The sequence below is a fragment of the Malurus melanocephalus genome, unplaced genomic scaffold (assembly GCF_030028575.1).
Source record: "Malurus melanocephalus ecotype Western Australia unplaced genomic scaffold, MMel_1.1 scaffold_0, whole genome shotgun sequence".
Taxonomy (NCBI): Eukaryota; Metazoa; Chordata; class Aves; order Passeriformes; family Maluridae; genus Malurus; species Malurus melanocephalus.
Window position 1 is genome coordinate 1,156,766 of NW_026623232.1, and position 18,570 is coordinate 1,175,335.

At 34.8% G+C, this 18,570-nt stretch overlaps 1 protein-coding gene across 1 annotated transcript in view; it reads left to right on the forward strand.

Annotated features, from left to right (window-relative positions):
- Positions 1 to 18,570, forward strand: part of SCFD1 (sec1 family domain containing 1) — a 51,031-nt gene that overhangs the window by 19,200 nt on the left and 13,261 nt on the right. Inside the window, exons 11-19 of the mRNA XM_057376434.1 lie at positions 370 to 509; positions 1,512 to 1,602; positions 1,952 to 2,025; positions 4,054 to 4,135; positions 10,895 to 10,991; positions 14,134 to 14,204; positions 14,990 to 15,069; positions 15,591 to 15,653; positions 16,668 to 16,743. Of these exons, the coding sequence (XP_057232417.1) occupies positions 370 to 509; positions 1,512 to 1,602; positions 1,952 to 2,025; positions 4,054 to 4,135; positions 10,895 to 10,991; positions 14,134 to 14,204; positions 14,990 to 15,069; positions 15,591 to 15,653; positions 16,668 to 16,743 (774 nt within the window). The remainder of the gene's footprint in view (positions 1 to 369; positions 510 to 1,511; positions 1,603 to 1,951; positions 2,026 to 4,053; positions 4,136 to 10,894; positions 10,992 to 14,133; positions 14,205 to 14,989; positions 15,070 to 15,590; positions 15,654 to 16,667; positions 16,744 to 18,570) is intronic.

The following is an 18,570-nucleotide window of genomic DNA, read 5'->3' on the forward strand; positions in this document are numbered from 1 at the left end:
TTGGGGAGCTGTTAGAGCACAGTTTTTGCTGAAAAACTTATTTTCTGTGCAGAAAACCATTCAAAGTTCAGTGTCAGAAGACTGCATCTGATAATCAAATGTCTTTACTTAACATTTCTTGTCTTGTTTGGTATTGAACTGGTTCAGTATTAACAGTTCAGTAACTGTTAGTAATTTTGGAGTTCTTATATTGCTGTTGTTATTATCTAGTTAACTAGTACACTGTTTCCTGCCTTCTTATGAAGTTCTAATAAATAGCTGTGTTGACTTTTTTTAGAAAATATTCTAGAAGATATTTTGTTGACTATAAAAGACTTGAATAAACAATTACACTGTCAAATATTTRCAAAAGGTTCTTCTTTGTTTTAGGATTTCCATTTGAATAGAGTTAACTTGGAAGAATCAACAGGAACAGAAAGTTCTCCAGCAGGTGCTAGACCTAAGAAAAAAAATAAGAAGTCCTATGATTTAACTTCATCTGATAAATTCTGGCAAAAGCATAAGGGCAGGTAAGCACTAAAGGTACACAGTTTATATTTGTTTAGTCARTATGAATTCTAAGTATTCTTCATATATGATAGTTCTATTTTTAAGCTTATTTGAAAATATTTTCTAAGTCTGGGGGCTTTTTTTTTAAGGTTCATTGGGTCTGGCTGAAATGGAGTTCATTTCCTCACAGCAACCCTCRCAGTGCTGTGCTTTGCATTGGTAACAAGAAAGGTGTTGCTAACACAGCAGTGTTTTGGCTGCTACTGCACAGGGCTGGCACAGCATCAGCGCTGTCTCCCCCAACATTCTCGTTCTCCAGCATGCTGAGGGTGGGCAAGAGCTTGGGAGGGGCACAGCCAGGACAGCTCACCCAAACTGACCAAAGAGATACTCCATACCATACCATACCATTCCATACCACTGTTCAGCAGTGAAAGCTGAGAGAAAGGAGGAGGAAGGATGGGGTATTTTTTAATGTTTGTGTTCTGGAGCAACCACTCTGCCTACTGAAGCCCTACATTCTGGAAGTGCCAGATGTTGTCAGCTGGTGGGAAGTAGAAAATGAAACCTTCTGTTATCATTTGCTTTCACACATAAGCTTTGCTTTTTTGAAGTGCCTATGTCTTGACCCACGAGTTTGGGGGGCTTTTTCCGCCTTGCTTTCTCCCCACCTGGTCTTGCTGAGGACAGAAGTGAGAGAGTCACCTGGTGATCACGTGGCATTCAGCCTGGATCAACCCACTAGATAAGAAATTATCATTGTCAGTATTCATTGTCCATTATACTTGTCTGTTAGGTTTTTGTTACAGGGCTCAAGGTTGTTCTTGCCAAAATTACAGTATTGAAAGCAGTGAATGTATCTTAGAAAGCTTAAGTAAATCTACAGTAAAATGTAATTATTTTCAGTGATTTGATACTGCTGCATTATCTGTATATTGGTATTTCCAAAAAAGTTTTCATTGTATGGTTCTAGTATTCCAGTTGGTTGATTTAACTGCGCCTAATGCAGAYTATTGCATTAGTCCTTTTCCAGAGGTGGCAGAGTCTGTTCAGCAAGAACTGGAATCTTACAGAGCCCAAGAAGATGAAGTCAAAAGACTTAAAAGTATCATGGTGAGTTTTATCACCTGTATGTTCTTTATGTAAAGCATAATAGGGCTTGTAAAAGTGCTTAGCTAACTCTCTCATCTCATGGACAAAAAGAATCGGTGCATGCTGAATTTTAGGCATAATACAATCTTAAGAGTAGGGCTAAAAGTACCATATTTCATGAGAAGTTTCAATTTCTTGTTCATTGTTGTTGCAATTATATAACTTCCATGCTAACTGAAAAATGCAATCCAGACATTAATACCAATATGAGAAAATAGATTCTAAATATACTAMTGTATCTGCAAGTGTGCTATTTGTATTTATTATGATTATTTTTATTCCTGTTTTCAAACCCTTCTTCAAAACCCAGGGTATAGAAGGGGAGGATGAAGGAGCAATAAGTATGCTTTCAGATAATACAGCCAAGCTAACTTCAGCTGTCAGGTAAGTAGTTAATAATGCATTACTGTTCAATTAACTGTGAACCATTTCTAMTTTTTTCTGTCTTTGCAATTTCAGTGTTCTTTGAAAAAAATGTTTAAATGTAGGCTATTCWGCTCTACAATGTAGTTTAAATGCTTTATAATTCTGAAAAAGTTAAATGCAATGTCATAAACCAATGCTTGCACATGTGACTTCCACAATGTGTGTGGCTTTGGGGTGTTTCTTCAGCAATGACAAGTAATCTAAGTGCATCACAGATTTGCTTGCACTCTTCTGAAACCCCCAATTTCTGCATTCTTTCATAAAAAAATGCAATTAAATCCACTTCTTCTGATACCTGTTTGCTTTGCACGGAGTAATTACATTTTGATTTATGTAGTTACTGTAACATCTGTTCACAAGATTATAGTCATTAAGAACTCTGAGAAATTTACTCTCCTACTTYTGGAGACCTAACCACCATGGATGACATTGAAAGTCTGAGATTTACCTTCTTTCTCATTGTGAGTTTTTGATTCCACTGATGCCTTCAAGAGGGGAGGTATATAGTTTGCTGCCTTAATCACTAAGACGCAATCATAAGGAAGAAGAAACATTAATTTTTATGAGCATAGATGGGGTGGTATGCCCAGTATTCTGTGAAATCCAGCATGCCTGCATTAGTTATCTCTTAGTGAATTTGAGAAGTTGTACACTCTCGTTGGCATTTCGCTGGAATTACAAAGGAAGTGTGATCAGACAGTTTCCAAAAAGCAAGCAGGTATTTCCAAGTTCCCCGTATAAGGTTTTCAAGTTTCATAATTTTGTCAAGTTTTTGTAACTTCTCAAGATGCTGGTTTTCAAGTCAAGGCATTGGTTTTTCACTCTAATCTTTAGAATTTTGCTGAGAAGTCCAGATACCATTACAATCTTCAATTTAGGCAGGTTTCTGCTGTAAGAGTTGAGCTAGGTTCCATTGCTTTTCTGTTGCCCGTTTTCTGAAGGTTATTTTTTCCTGGTTTTGCAGCTACTAGAAAACTTTGAGATATCTTAGCAATTAGAAGGAGGTTCTAACATTGAGGATCTCCTGTGTTTTGGTTATTCTTTTTTGTTTTTTTGAAATGCAGTCCTTTACAAAGGCAGTGCTAGTCACCTTCTAGCTGTAAGGTCATTAATGGTCAATCATCATAGGTAACTTTGATTTTATAATTGCTTAAGGAAGGAAAGAAAGTATGTCTACTTAACTTCCTGGTTCTTCAGGACATGCAGTTAGTGTCATTAAGTGCCGATCATCTGTGTATTATTCAGCTGAGTACAACACTGACTGTCCAGGGTGCTTTTGGTTGAGAATGTGTATAGGTGCTGAGACGTCTTTTATAAATGTGACTCCCAAGTGCCAGCAGTGAAAATCATGTAGATCGTAACACTAACAATTTTTCTATAAAGTAAGCTTAACCATTCAATTTCCCGTGTCACAAAAGATAAGATTTCAATCACAAATCCTCATAGAAAATTGTGTTTTATTCAGAAGCACATTTGATAAATTCCAGTGCATCCAGGGGCTCTGTATTTATTTGACAGATACTGTTRTTTAATGTAATTTTATAATTATTTTATGTTCTTTGACAGGTATGACTTGATAGATGCTGACACTTTTGTATATATCAGAAATAAACTAAACATAGTAGATAATTTGTTCAGGTTAGCAGTGCACATACRTATCTTTTGTTGATCACACGCTTTCAATGGGAGTATTGAATTACCCATATTTTTTGCTAGTCAGGGTAGAAACCTGTTTTACTATATTACGTGTGACTAATGTTCTTCTGTTATGTTATTCTGTTGTGGTTATGAGAATCATTACATCTATACCTTGTCATTTTTTAGTTCCAATCCAATTCTGTAATTTTTTATTTTAATAGCCTTTAGAGGTCCTTTCCAACCCAGACTGTTCTGTTATTCTATATATGTTTTAGTGCCTACTGTATACAATACACAATTCAACGAACAGTGCAAATCAGCAGGTTAGTTTGTATTTAATTTCTTCAGCTCTCTTCCAGAACTTCTGGAAAAGAAGAGGCTCATTGATCTTCATACAAATGTTGCAACAGCAGTTTTGGAGCACATAAAGGTACAACTGCACTTCGAGTTTTCTATCAGTAGTACTTTTTAACTGAAGGGATATACTTGAGACCGTGAAGATAGGAAAGTGAGCCTTCTCAATGGTGATACTCTTTTAGAATTCACTGTGTAGCATTACTCAGTGTTGAAAGATGAGAGAGAATGAGTTTTGTCAGAATTTACTAGTATACTCTTTTTAAAGGTGGCAACAACTGTTATTACAGATTGAAGTCTTTCTAAAATAAGTTTATGATGGAAATGTTTCATTTATTTTAGAGGTGTGTCATGACAATTCATGACTTCAGTCTAAGCAGTCCTCTGTTGTGTACACGTTTATCAGAAGTGTACTCTTGGCTGCTCACCAACGAAAAACTCATACCCAGAGATGGGGCAGTAATGATGCAAGTTACTGAAGTGGTCTTTCCAGCAGGGTCTATGTTAGATGTCTTGTGCATAATTTAAGCACTTCAGAAGGGTGTTTGTCCTCTTTTCTGTTTTAAGTCTRCTGCTCTTGTGTCTGAGATCTTGCAGAGAGTTTAGTTTGAAGTGAAGGCCTTGGTACTGGTAGGATAACTTGGAAAATGGATTTGTGTTCACAGTATGAAAACAGAAATGGTAGATGAGACTTTTAGAAAGACTGACATTCTTTTCAGTTTTGGAAAATGGTTCAAATACCAAGTCTCACTGAAAATCAATACTTAAAAAGTTTTACCCTAAACTACTTAAAATTCATGGAAGGCAATGTGTTTTGAAGCTGAGCCTAGCTTTAACATTTGTAAAGGATGCAAGATTCTGTCTTCAGTTATTATTGCTACTGAACTTTTAGAAGTATTATATATCAACAAAGGGTTCATTCTGAAATGTAATGAGTAAATTAATTTTACACATTTGTGAAGTTGGAGAAGAGATACAAGTGTCTATGCTTGGCTCATTACTGTAGGGGCTAGTTTAAGGACTTTTGCACTATTAGGCATGTCRATTTTCATATCTGTCCATTTAACAGCTGTACATTAATACCACTGAAAAATACTGAAGTCAACAATATTGATATTTGATGTCTGTAAATTCACTTTTCTGAGAAAGATACTGGCATGATAATGGCAGGCCTAGACCAGTAGTATTTTATGGTTGGTTTCAGAGCAAAATGTAAAATTGCAGTAACATCTGTTTTGTCCTATTGGCACTGGGCTGGAGTCAGATGCATTAGATGATAGCAAGATATTTGGTTACCTAGAGGTGGAAGGAATTGCCATATATAGGCCCTGACCTAGCCCTTGGCTTGCTGCTCTGACAGGGAGCCMGCCTGCAATTAGGGAGCTCCCTAGGAGTGGTGATCCATTCCTCCATGATTCTTAATTCTGGTACTGCAAAGTGATCAGTTTCTTTACCTTCTTATTGTATAACTGTCAAAAAAAAATTGCGAGACAAATGGCCACACAGTTTCTTCAGTATATTGATGTGTTCATSTCTATCATATTTTCTTCTGATTTAGAAAGCATCAGTTCATTTCCAGATATTTAGGAAACTGTCTTAAACTAATGCAGACACACGTGTTTTTCAGTTAAAAWTTGCCTGTAGTAGAGCCCTTTAACAGAATGAATGTAAAGTTTATTCCAACTGCTTTCTCCTGGCCATTTTCTCCTCTCTTTTCACCCTCCAGTGTTAGAAAAAGTGTCTTTTTATCTTGAGCTGTGGAATTTTAGTATGCAGGATGTTATGCTACCTAATGGATTCCTCAGAAATGCTCTCCAAAAAACAGTGTCTGAGCCAGTACTTTTAAAAGAAATTCTGATGACACCTTGATTCTGGTTAATGGGTTTTATATATCATTTAATAATGAAACCAGATTGTGATAAGACAGATTTTTTTTTTTTGCAAGTGCTGAGGTCATGAGGCGTTAGTGAGGCACCATGCTCTTCAGGTTATTATATTTTCACTTCTAAAATGATCAGGAAGTGCAATTTGCTTTATCCATTATGTTTTTTTACTAGATTAATTATTTGAGCATTTTTCTTCACTGCAATATAAGAATCAATGCAAAGAATGCATCAAGGCCTGTTTTAGATATACTAAGTGAATTTTTGTTGTGGTCATATTTTAATGTTCAGTTTACAGCTGCTTTCCACATTCTCTTGGATCATTTTCTAAGACACAGCAAGAGGAAACCAGAAATTAATCACATACTTAGGGGTCCTGGCAGTTTTTTGGCTTAAGTGTTTAGTGAAATAATGGAAAGTATGCATCATTTTTTCATGAAGCCAACCATCAAGTATTTATTGTCAGTGCTTAGAACAAATGCATCCTTGTCTTGCATTTATTGGTCTTCCTCTGCTGAAGCTGGTGACCTAAGGACTGGACCCAAAAGATTTAGGGTTGGAATTACCTATCTAGCTGCTTTAGAGCTTCAAGTAATGCTTATCTTTRCATGTCATTCTAATATGAATTGGATTGCTGACGTATGTTAAGTCATTAATTTAAAAAGGTGTACTCACCTACTTTTCTAAAATGACAGTTGAGGGAGGGTAGATTAAATAACTTCCTGCTAGAATTCTACAACATGTGAATTTAAGTGGCAGATTTTTATGTGAATAATTTGGTGTCTTAAATACTCGTGTTTGTTTGGTTTCGGGGTTTTTTTTTCTAATACCTACATAATTTTATTAATGTATCTCTGCTTTTGCTTGATCTCAAGGTCTGATGCTTTGAATGACTCCTTTATTAGGATTGACAGTAGCCTTTCAAATGTTCAAATTCATATTTTGTAAAGGAATTCCTCCATTTTAAAAAAAAGTTACGTTTTTGTCTTACACCATGTGAAAAGAAATGGTACATGTTTGTGAAATACACATGTCACAATGGGTCAGGCTGTTTGTCTGTAATTCAGAACTAATAATTCAGTGAGTTTCTAGTAAAAACAGCTTTTTCTGAGTTCAGTTACAGTGACCTTCCTATCACCATTTTGTGCAGTTCAGTGAAAGGGAATTGACTGTGACTGCCTCTTCCAGTCCTCTTGCAGAGTTTCTCTTCCTCTTGATAGAAGCATGCTATAATTACCTGACCAGCYTCCCTCATTCCCGAGTTATTTCTGGTCGTTTTCTGTCAGCATCCGTGGGATGGGCTTCAGATAGTTTCTTAGGAAATGTCTTCTCTCTTCTGCATATTTTTTCTCTCTAAAATTAAGAACTTTGGTAGTGTAAAGAGGATAGAAGAACTTCCAGCAAGTCTTTACGAAAATGTCCATCTAAGAGATTTTAATGAATCTTGCTTCCATTTATTTGCTTTAAAAAGAAGGAATTTTGTGTTCRTTTTGGAGTACAGTGTTCAAGTTGATTTTCCCATGCACTTCAGTAATTTTTACTATAATAAGTTTTGGCTTACAAGCAGCCTGTTTCTAAAGATGGTAAGCTGAAAGCTTTCACAGACATTTTTTTTTTTTTTAAAGCTGAAGTGTGGCACTTTAACTGCAGTAGAGAATCCCGTCCCTGAAATGTCAGCCAGAAAGATATCTTGGATGTGATTGGTGTGAAACAACAAGATGTCATAGCAGAAAGTCAAGAGCAGGAGGCAGAAAAGGAATAATCGTAAATGTAAATGTATCTTTATTTATTATTTTTTATTATTATTGATTTTCTTCACTTTGCCAGTTTGGCACCCATAAGAACCTCTTCTTTGCTGTGTTTTTCTGTTGAATCTACAGGATTGTTTAGCTCCTATTCCCCAGCTTTTCCTCTTGGCATGTCTATGAGTTTGCCACTGAGTGAGCAAAATTGCCCTTACTTAAATTAAATGGGAATCTGCTTCTTATCAGCACCTCTTAGACAAGTTGGCTCTTCAAGAAGTAACTGTCTCATTGAAGTGGCATATCTGGGATATCTGTCAAAAGGTAATTAGTAGTGTTTAAGGCTATTCAGTAACCCATATGAAAGTTGATTAGGTGTCCATCTACTTGCTAGTGTAAGAAAAATATTGCCCTAATTAGGACCTTTGGTAGTAACTTTCATTTGTTATCAAGTGAAGAAGCAGCTGAATACACCTATAATATTGATCCATCTCTTTAGTTTTGTCACATCAGAAAGAGTCTCAGAAGTTTTATATTGCTGCTTTCTTGTGATGTCCCTATTGTAAATAGAAAAATATAAACCAGTGGATACAAAAAAATGTGGACCTGAAGTTTTAGGATTTTCAGTTTGGGCTTTTTCCYCAAAGAGTGCTAAGTTCACACTTCAAAAGTAGTTGTGCAGAATTTTTTAAGAGTGAGTGTACATGTATCATTGATGTTTCAGTTTAGGCTCAAAGTATAGCACATATATGCAAGCAGTGAATCTTCTTTGCTGCTGTAAATCTGTTTTGTTCAGCAGTCATGGTCAAATAGTCATAAAGTTGCACGTGGCTGAGAAGAATTTTACCTAGCTTGTGCTCCAAGTAAGTTAACGATTGTGGATCTGTTCTTAAAATTCAAAGTAATTAATGTTTGGATTGCACAATTTTATTTAGAAGTTGATCTGTAAACAAATACAGAGAATTAGTGAATCTTTTTATGTTGTACATTTTTACATGMCACCTGAATAAATCTCTCTTGAACAAATCACCAGCTAAGATAATACAGGCTTTGCCAAATTCAACAGTAATATATTTAACTTTATAAGATCAAGTTTCCACATTTCAAGACAATCCCTTTTTTATTGAAAACCTTTTGTCTGAGAAAAGTATTTTAAACTTAAAAACATTGCATTAACTTCACATAACAAGATACAAATGTATTAAAAATACAAAAAGCAAGGGAATGCAATGGAAAGATTCAAAAAATTGTAGTTGTTTCTTTGTAATTTCTTTATGTCTCTGGAGAGATTTAAGGAAACACAGATAATCTTCAAGATGCTGTAGAACTGAGGTCTCAGATGKTTTATCTGATACCAAATTGCATCTGATGTAAGGTCTTGGAAAAAGGCTGGTAGTTTTGTTCTATTCAGACTAAACTACTCTTCTAACATAACCTCAAGGTAAATACAGCTTGAAAGAAGCTCTAGACCTTTTTTTTTTAAATTTTTTTAAAAAATTTTCATTTCATGCAACTTCTCTGTGGTCATAGTCACTATGACAATCAACAGGAGACATTCTTCTGCCCCTAAAAGTAGCAGGGGGTCATTTTTGAGCTCTCTTCATGATAATTTACTTTATAAGCTGTAATTACAAGCATCCATAAAGGCTTTAAATTAAATTGTTGTTTTGCATGTAACTGCTCTTCTCAAGAACTTCAGTAAGTGGTGACTGAGAGATGGAAGCTTTGGATAGCTACCTGCATCATAAGCTGATCGCCAAATGCTTTCAATATAAAAATATTCTTGTAATTCATATCTTTTTGACTTTGTTTTCTCCTCTCCAGCTTTTTTTTTGAGGAACTTACAGTAGTCAGAAGGTTAAATATCCTAATATCCTTAGGCTAGAGAAGTACCTTTTTTTTTCTTTTTGAGGGGTGGTAAAATATTTCTTTTAATTCATTTTCTTATTTGTGATCTCAGGAGTAATTTTAGTAGATAGAATTCAGAAATGTATGGAAATAAGACTTTAAAAATTTTTGTGTACTGTCATTACTACAACCACTGCACTGGATAAAAGGTACCATAGCACTTTTAAATGCTTGGGCATTATCAGGCAGAATTTCTCAAATCCTTAACCCAAGAAAGCACAGGTGACTCACCCTGGCAGTGTCTATTCGATCTCACAGAACGTATGATGTGGAGCTGACACACTTCCAAAGCAGTGGGATGGAGATTGTATTGGCTCAAAAAGGAGACTGGCAGAGTCAGAGCTGAAGGTGTTCAAAAATCAGGATTCAGTTAGTTACCAGATATGAAGGTTTTGTAAGCTGAGTGGCTGTAACATTTGTTGTGAAGCTGCATTTTAATGTTCAAACACACATAATAGTCTGCATTGTAATGGAACTGGACTGCATTTTTATATTTTTGGATTGTAAGATCATGATCAACAAGTGCAAAGCTTGTCTGTTTGTGTGGATGTGCTGCAATGCAGTCATTACTTGCATGGCCRCATGAGGTCTTCCATAGAGCTTTTGCCTCAATAATTTTGTGTAGTCCCTGTGCCATCGCCCAAGAAAAGGATTTTCACAACATTATAGATGTGTCATTGTATAATGAGAGACTTCTTTTCCAGTGTTAGCAGGCTAATCTAATTATAAACTTCTTCATCTTTGGTGTGAGTGAATTATTGCAAGCCTTTGATCTGAGGTAGTATCTCAGTACCAGCCCAAGTTGGCAGTTGCTAACTTTCCTTTGGGATGATGCCAAAGGAAAGGAATGAAGGAATGAAGTATGAAGGAATTTCTCACATTTATCTGGATTGAATAATTTTCTTGTGGTCTGAGAGTCTGAAGGTTCAGAAAAAATTTGACATAATATTCACTTGACCATTATTTTTTCCTTTTACAACTTAGCAATGTGTATGATGGCATGTCATTTTCAGCTGTAGCAAAGCACTACTGAAAACAAAGCTTCACTTCYAGTTCAATATTGACATCAGACACCCCTTGCTTAACTTGCATTTTCACTTTTAGTATGATAATTAAATACACATAACTTTTCTGAGAGTTAATAAAATCATATTAAAATGCAAACATTAGTTACTTTCACTGATAACTTATTTAAAAATACAGGTTTTTAAACAGTCTTTAAAACTGCATATCTTTTAAAAGAGAAAATTTATATTCTTTCACAGTTTTAACATGTTAACCCTGACACTTACTCTTAAACAGAGTCGAAAGCTGGATGTGTATTTTGAATATGAAGAAAAAATAATGAGCAAATCCACTCTGGATAAGTCTCTTCTAGACATGATTTCTGACCCAGATGGTGAGTTCTTTAAATCTGAACTTGGTRTAAAATTTTTTAAGATACACAATAAATCTGTATCTGCTTGGATTTCAGGAYTGGTAAAGAAAAAGCTGTAAAAAAATAGCTTTTTTTTGATCTTCTGTAGCAGTATAGAGAGTTTAGTACTCCAGCTGAGTAATGTCTAAAATATTAGCAACTTTTGCTGCTCCACTAAAAATCCTTTCCTAACTCCTTATTTTTGAAAGTTAAAATACTTTAATTTTTGTGCTTTTCCAGAATTTAGTAGTATAACATGGCATTCTGTGGTCTGAACAATACTAATTTTTTAAAATTGTACTGCGTGTTTTATAACATATACATACCTCATGAACCCAATGAAAAATTCATAGAATTTGATTAGATCAAGGGGCTATAATGTAGGTAGCTCCTGCTTGTGTGAGTAAAAAGATGAATGGGACAAGATGGAGAGAAGGGACCCAAGATGTAAATTGGCCAGTTCCCTGGGACTCACCTGAAGCTTTGTGTGCATTGATTCAACTGTGGCGTGTCTGTTTTCATCACCTGAGAGCAAGAGCAGTGCATCCCAACTTCTGTGTCAGATATGGGTCATGCATATCAGAGTGCAGCACACCAGGGGTAGTCAGGTGCTCTATTAGCAGGAGTCACCCGGGGTCTTTTTGTGAAAGGCTGAGACCCAAATGACTTCTCAGCTTCTTGTRGTATTGCAGCATCAACCCTTCTTTCAATCTTTCACAACCTGACGTGTCAAAACCCTCTGAGACGTTTCAGTATGATGTGATACCAGTAGTGATATGATTCCAGTTGACTGGAACAAAATAGCATGCAGAGCAAAGTTATAAAAATGAAATTATGGTCTCTGACTTGTCTGCACACTGGCAATTATACTGGCAAACCTCAAGCATCTAGGGATCCAGGGTTCCTGCTCTTTTCCCAGTGTGCTCTTTAAGAAAATGTTTTGTTACTGCATGATTATTGTGTAGTCTTATAGCCACATACTGGGCTTAATGCTTGCTTGGAGTTGGTATAATGAATCATATTTATAGAATGAGTATATATACATGCTGCTGKCTTTTTACAAAAATCTTTTAATAGTGTCCATGCTATATAATCAAAAGTAGAAGAAACAGTGCACAGTTGGTAGAAATTTGAGCTAAAATTTGAAAGATCTCATAGTGGGTCAAGTCTAGAAACTGATAAATTTTCAGAAAATCTAATGTCAGGCATCAATCTCTAACTCAGTATATACACTCATTTTTATATAAAGCTAATAAGAATATGTATAAGCTGTATTTTTATTAAGCATCAATACAAACGATTCGTTTTACATGTTCAGAATTAATATTCCAWGTACAATTTTGATTTCAGCTTTTATATTTGCATAAACTTAGGTATGAAAACAAATTTTTCTGCTTGCTTGTATGTCCTACTGGATCAATTACTTATTACCTGAATCCACATTTTCTGTGCCTTTTTAGATTGCAGTGTAAAGCAAATTGTTTTCCAAGCCTGATGTATCATATCAACATTCCTATTAGCAAGGTTCTACAAGAGAAAGATTAGATTTACAAGCTAGAGTTTTTCTTCATAAGCTAAGTATTCAGGTTTTCACAGTAGTATGTTAGCATTTTATATGCATTGCCTAAGGTATAAGTTTATATTAAAAAMAAATTTAAGTTAAATTACAGTGATTATTTCCAGGCATGCTGCCTTGTAAAACTGTCCAGCGCCATATTGTGCGATTCACTGAGAAATATCAGCAGAAAACATTTTGAAGGAATAATACATCAAGTCTTCTAGTGCTTCCACTGGTGAACTATTTACTGGCATTATGTGTAGGGATATTTGTCTTGTGGACAATGAGATCTGCAGAGCTCTTTATGAAAGCACTTTGATGTGACCACTTAACAGCTTCAGGCTTCAGCCTCCAATTGGTTACTGTGTTGTACTAATCTACCACTCAAGACTATAAGCTGCCTCCCAGTTTAGTGGGTATCACTGTAACCTGGAGTAGTGATAAAATGGGAGCTAAAGGCTGCCTGCTGGTTTTTCAAAAGAAACTAAAATTGGTCTGTTCTAGGTTTGCCAAGTTGAGTTTTCTTCAGAATGTTTAGCAGTTTGCCTCTCCGTGCTGTCACAGACWGAAGTCTAGAAAAAAGTAGTGAATATTTGACATGAGATTGACCTKAGTCTTACAGCTGTTTATCACAGCTTTTTTTTGCCCAAGTGAATTCCAGGTGGATCTGTACCTTGAAAGATGGTTTTTGGTTTAGATAATACAAAGTTTCTTCAGTTCTTGATCTTCTGACTTACTGGTATTTGGAAAAGGTTAGTAAAACCTATTTTCCGGAGAAGACTGTACCAAGTCATAAATGTTCATTATGACAATGCTTACTCTTAACTTCTGCCAAACTAAATATATGCTCACTTCTAAATCAAAGTTGTAGATTAGATCAGATGGTCTCATGCTGACATGATCCACATTCCGTAGTAGGGGAAAAATACCCAAAACAAACAAAACAGAAGAAGAAAAACAGAAAAAAAGGTCATTTTCTTACCCACAAGTACAAGAAAGTGCATTCTTATAAAATATTGTACTAAAAGTACCGGGCTTTTATAATGAATTTTATTTGAAGTGTTTTSTTTTGAGAAGTTGTACTTTTGGAAACATTTGAAACTATTGTCTTTGCAAACAGTGATTTCTTCTAGAAAGTAAAAAAAAAAAGATTGTGTTCAAAATCTGCTGTAGTAGCTTATAGTCTAAGTAATGACTACATCAGCCTTTTGATCAGGAGAGATAAATTCTGATTGCATATCAATAATGCTTGCAATCTCCAAGTAAAATAAGTCATAATTTCTCTGCTTTAGTATGTTACGTGAATAATAATATTTACTACAAACAAAAGGAGAAAATGCAAAACTTTCAGAAAGAATGAGCACATCTAACCCAACTCTTAATAAAATTGCTATATGTCTTTCTAGCATTTTACACTTTACATTATTGAAGAAGGCCATGGATATAGGTAACATTTATTGTCATAACTAAAGGTCTGCATGTACATATATATAGCTGCTGAAGAGTAATTAATGTAGCAACATAATTATAATTGTAGTTTTTAATTATATTTTTTTTTTACTGCAGCGGGAACTCCAGAAGACAAAATGCGATTATTTCTCATCTATTATATAAGCTCAGCTCAGGCACCTTCAGAGGTACCTATGTGCTTTACAATATTAAAACTTTTAATTCATTTTGTCATATTACAAGGAAATTTGCTCACAAATCTTTAGCTACCATTTCAAAGGATACGAATGACCAGTAAGAAGGAATATTATATTGTGAAATATTTAGGTCAGAGTTACTGCAAGACACATCTTAGCATGCTTTCTAYTATTCTGCTCACTGCTCAATAGGAGCAGGTAAAGCAAACGGTAAATATGACTCATTTCACTCTATCTTCATATATTCAAGATTAAKTGAGTCAGTTGACTAGCAGGTGAATAAAGGAGAATAATTCAGGAAACTATTTCTTCATATTTCTTTTGAATTTAGGGTGATTAATTTCAAGGAAAATYCTTACTCCATAGAAATATTATCTAACGGAAAAAATGTTTGGTTAGGGAAATAGAAAATATTAGTAAAACTATGTATTAGTTCCTCTGTTTGTTATCTACTGTTTTGACATTCTAGAGAAACTAGCATTCTGCTAGGTTTCTTTTTAAAGATGCTAATATAAAAGATTGTTCCGATATCTGAAAGTGCACAGAATTTAGTTCCCCAAACATGGTTAAGTTTAATGAGATTTGCTMATGGCAAATTTTATTTCAAGTTATATTTCTGTACCTGGTAGGAAATAGGATTAAAACTCGTAATTACTTTTTAACTTCACTTAATGCTGTGACTTTGCACTGCTTATTTAGTATTTAGATATCTTGTCTTTCCACGTGGAGTCAAGAGTAGCTTCAACCCTTTGTMATTCTCCACTTCATGATTTCAGATTGATTTGGAGCAGTATAAAAAAGCATTGACGGATGCAGGTTGTAATCTTGCTCCTTTGAGCTACATAAAACAATGGAAGTAAGTAATTTCTTGTTACTCCTATATGAGGCTAACTGGGTAATTTTACAGAAGCCAGCATTGTATTCTGGAATTATGTAAATTATCCTTAAACATTCATTTGGTGCAAGTTTTACTGTCATTGCTATGGTAATACATGTAAATCTTTTCTAAAACTAAACACAAGGAGTGCCAGAACACTATAGAACATGACATGTAATGGTGGCCTTAATGATCCAGGACACAGACAACCTACTGAATTAAATGAAAGGGTGTGCTGGTTCAAACTCCAAAGTTTTTTTKGTTTGTACCAAGAGGTCATGTTGCATATCAGTTATTCGAGTTTTATGTGGTATCCAATTGAAATCTTTGTTTTTTATGTATAAAATCGAATTCCTAGTTTATTTGTAGACCAGAGGGATGCATATAATAAATAGTTACTTCATGTAGAAGTTTTTTCACTTTTAGATGACTGGAGTGGAAGTTTGTACAGCAGTATGTGCCATGAGATAAGTATTTGATTTCTATCCCTGCTTTCACAGGGCTTTCACTAAGATGGCTTCAGCTCCAACCAGCTATGGAAACACTGCGCCTAAACCATTGGGGTATGCTTTTGATTAATTTTCTGTRAGCCTTTAGGTTCTTTTATCTTATTTTAGTCGTGCTGAAAGTGTAGTTAGTGCTATACATGGCCCATAACAAAACATCTCCCTAACTGTAAAACTTTGTCACAGACAATTGCAAGCGCTCATTTCCCCGTAACAGTGTGTAGTACACCCAGAGAGGAAAATAAAAGGATCTGTGACTAAATTCACAAACTATCTTAATACAGTGCTATCTGCACCTGCACATTATGTGCATTCTCACAGAGGCAAAATTCAACACCAGGAGCTGGATCTATGACAGCCATCACTTTGAGCCTCAAGTAGCCAATAGCAGAAGATAAGAATAGCCCTGTATACTCAAAATCATTCCTCTCCAGGAGACTGTCAGGGATGGAAGAGCACACTGCTATTTCATTGGAATGCCCTGGACTGGGTGTCTGCCTGCTTGTTGRAAGGTGTAGTTATTTATTTCAAGACATAAGAAGAAAATTACTGTGCTACAGTTGCATATATCCCATACAGGATATAGCACTTGGGTCTTTCCATTCTTCAGAGGATTTGAGTCCTCATTACCAACTTTACTTTCAAGAGTGCACAGTCAAAGTCATAAGGAATTCATGGCTCAGTATGGTTAGAGAGAGTYCCGGTGCTGTTTCACTTGGAAAAATTGCTGTTTGGTTTGTTGGTCTGTTAAGTCTGGTGATTAGAATACCCACTTTAAAAAAAGCACTCAAATTCTTGCATTACTGAAGTTGCAAAATAAACTTTTCAGTGGATTAAAGACTAGAATCCAATACTCCATTAATAGGTGAGGATCTGTCTGGTAGGTTACAAGTGTATTCCCATGCACTTGCTTGCTGTGTGACATGAACAATGTATTTTACGACAAGCTGAATTACTTGCTACTTAGGTCACTAAGGTCGACTTTAGTGAGAATTGGATATGACTATAAAGCTTAAGAATACAAATTTTTTAAAAAAGTTCTTACACATCACCTTTATTTTGTTTTTTCAGTCTGTTTTCACGTGTTATGAATACAGGATCACAGTTTGTGATGGAAGGAGTGAAGAACTTGGTACTGAAGCAACAAGTAAGTTTAAAAAAATAAAAGTCTGTTGTGAGTAGTGTGAACATTTGGAAAAACAAAATACCTTTGTCATATTAATGAACTTCATCATACAGTAAAAATGTGAACATAAATCTCTGCTGATCCATAGATCTGTCACTTAGTAACTTTCAGTTTTTAGATAAGTAACAAATGTTCACATTTTCTTTRAATACCCTTGTAAGGAATTAGATTTTAGTATGTACAATTAAGACTGATTTCAGCATTATAAAAAGAGCAACTGTGTAATGTTCAATAGACCAAACCTTCATTTAAAAAAAAAGTTATCTGTATCTTTATTTAGAACTGTATGTATTAAGTGACTCTATTCCAGAGTGATTAAAAGGCTGAAAGTGTTAGTTCAGTTGCAATTCAAGCATTTCTTGTTTTCCCATATAATTATAATGTACAACAACCATAACGTTGTAAAGTACATAATGAAAATATGTTTATAATGGCATGACCACCTTCAAATATTCACTTAACTTTATAAAATATTTCCAAGCATAACTTGCATGTAAATTTCAGTGTACACCCCCCAAATAAAACAAACAGCAACAAAAAAAAGAAACTGGTTGTACAATTGTAGCTGGAATTTTGAATTGTGGTTCCCAAAATCTGCTCCTCTGTAGAGGACACATTATTTTTCCAATATGTACTTTCATCAGATAGCAATGAATTAATATTTATTTACAGTTTAAAATCTTAATTCTGTAATATTTTGACATCAAGATTTATAAGAAAAAGATCATTCATCATTTTATTATTCTTAGTCGAAGAGTCAGAATTTAAYTTAGAAATACAACATATCAGAACTAAATAAAATGAAAGGTTTATCTTTGTGACCTACTTATCCTTATCATTGTCACTGTTTGTTTATTCAGCCTGTTATATATCCAATCTATACAAGAAAGGTATCAGCTATCATATAAACGTTTAAAAATGGGGTCTCACTTTTGTAGGGTAGTTAATGAAGTTAATTCCACAGGAATTTCACTATGGCTAGATGCGATAAAGTGCTTAGCACAGTTACAACTCAGTGGTATATCACAAAATATGATTGGGGATAATTTAAATATGCAGCTTGCCTGTGTGTTATATTTTATAGAGAACTCTTCAGATAAGCTGTTACTGGTAATAATAGAAAATAATTATATTCTAAAGGGGACTTTCTCTTCTTTTTGTATTAAACATTTTGCCATTTCTTTAAATGTGTTTTTAAAGAGTTAATATTGTTCTTTACAAAATGGCTTGCAGCGTTTTCCTTTCTGAGTGAGCAAGAAGTCAGTTTGTCAATGTTTTCAGGATATGCCTTTTCTGGCTTTTCATTTCTTCTCCAGGTATTTTAGGACAGCTAAATGAAAAGCCTTTCTTCCTCATATTTATAAGCCTAGTGTAGGACTGTGGTTTTTATATTAAAGCTAACTTTTTATTTTTCCTTCTGTAATTCAGGGATTCACATCTGTTTTTCAGTGTAATATGTAGATCATCCTTTGGAATGTCCTCTTTTGATACATTCTGTCAACAAGACACGTTTCCAGTCCTGTTGCTATGTAACCTCATCCTCGGTTTATTACAACTGAAGTAGTTTAACTCTTTAATATTCAGATATTTTGTCCCATCTGACATTTCCCATGTTAAATAAGGAGCAGTAACTTTGAATTTCACCTCAGTTTATTCCTTGGCAGTTTATCCAAACATTTATTGCCAGGGTTAGTTTTTTTACACATTTCTTTGACAACATTAGTTCTTTTTTAGAATCACACCATTAATTATCATTTTTAGCTTGAAAATTCTTTCTTCAACTGCAAA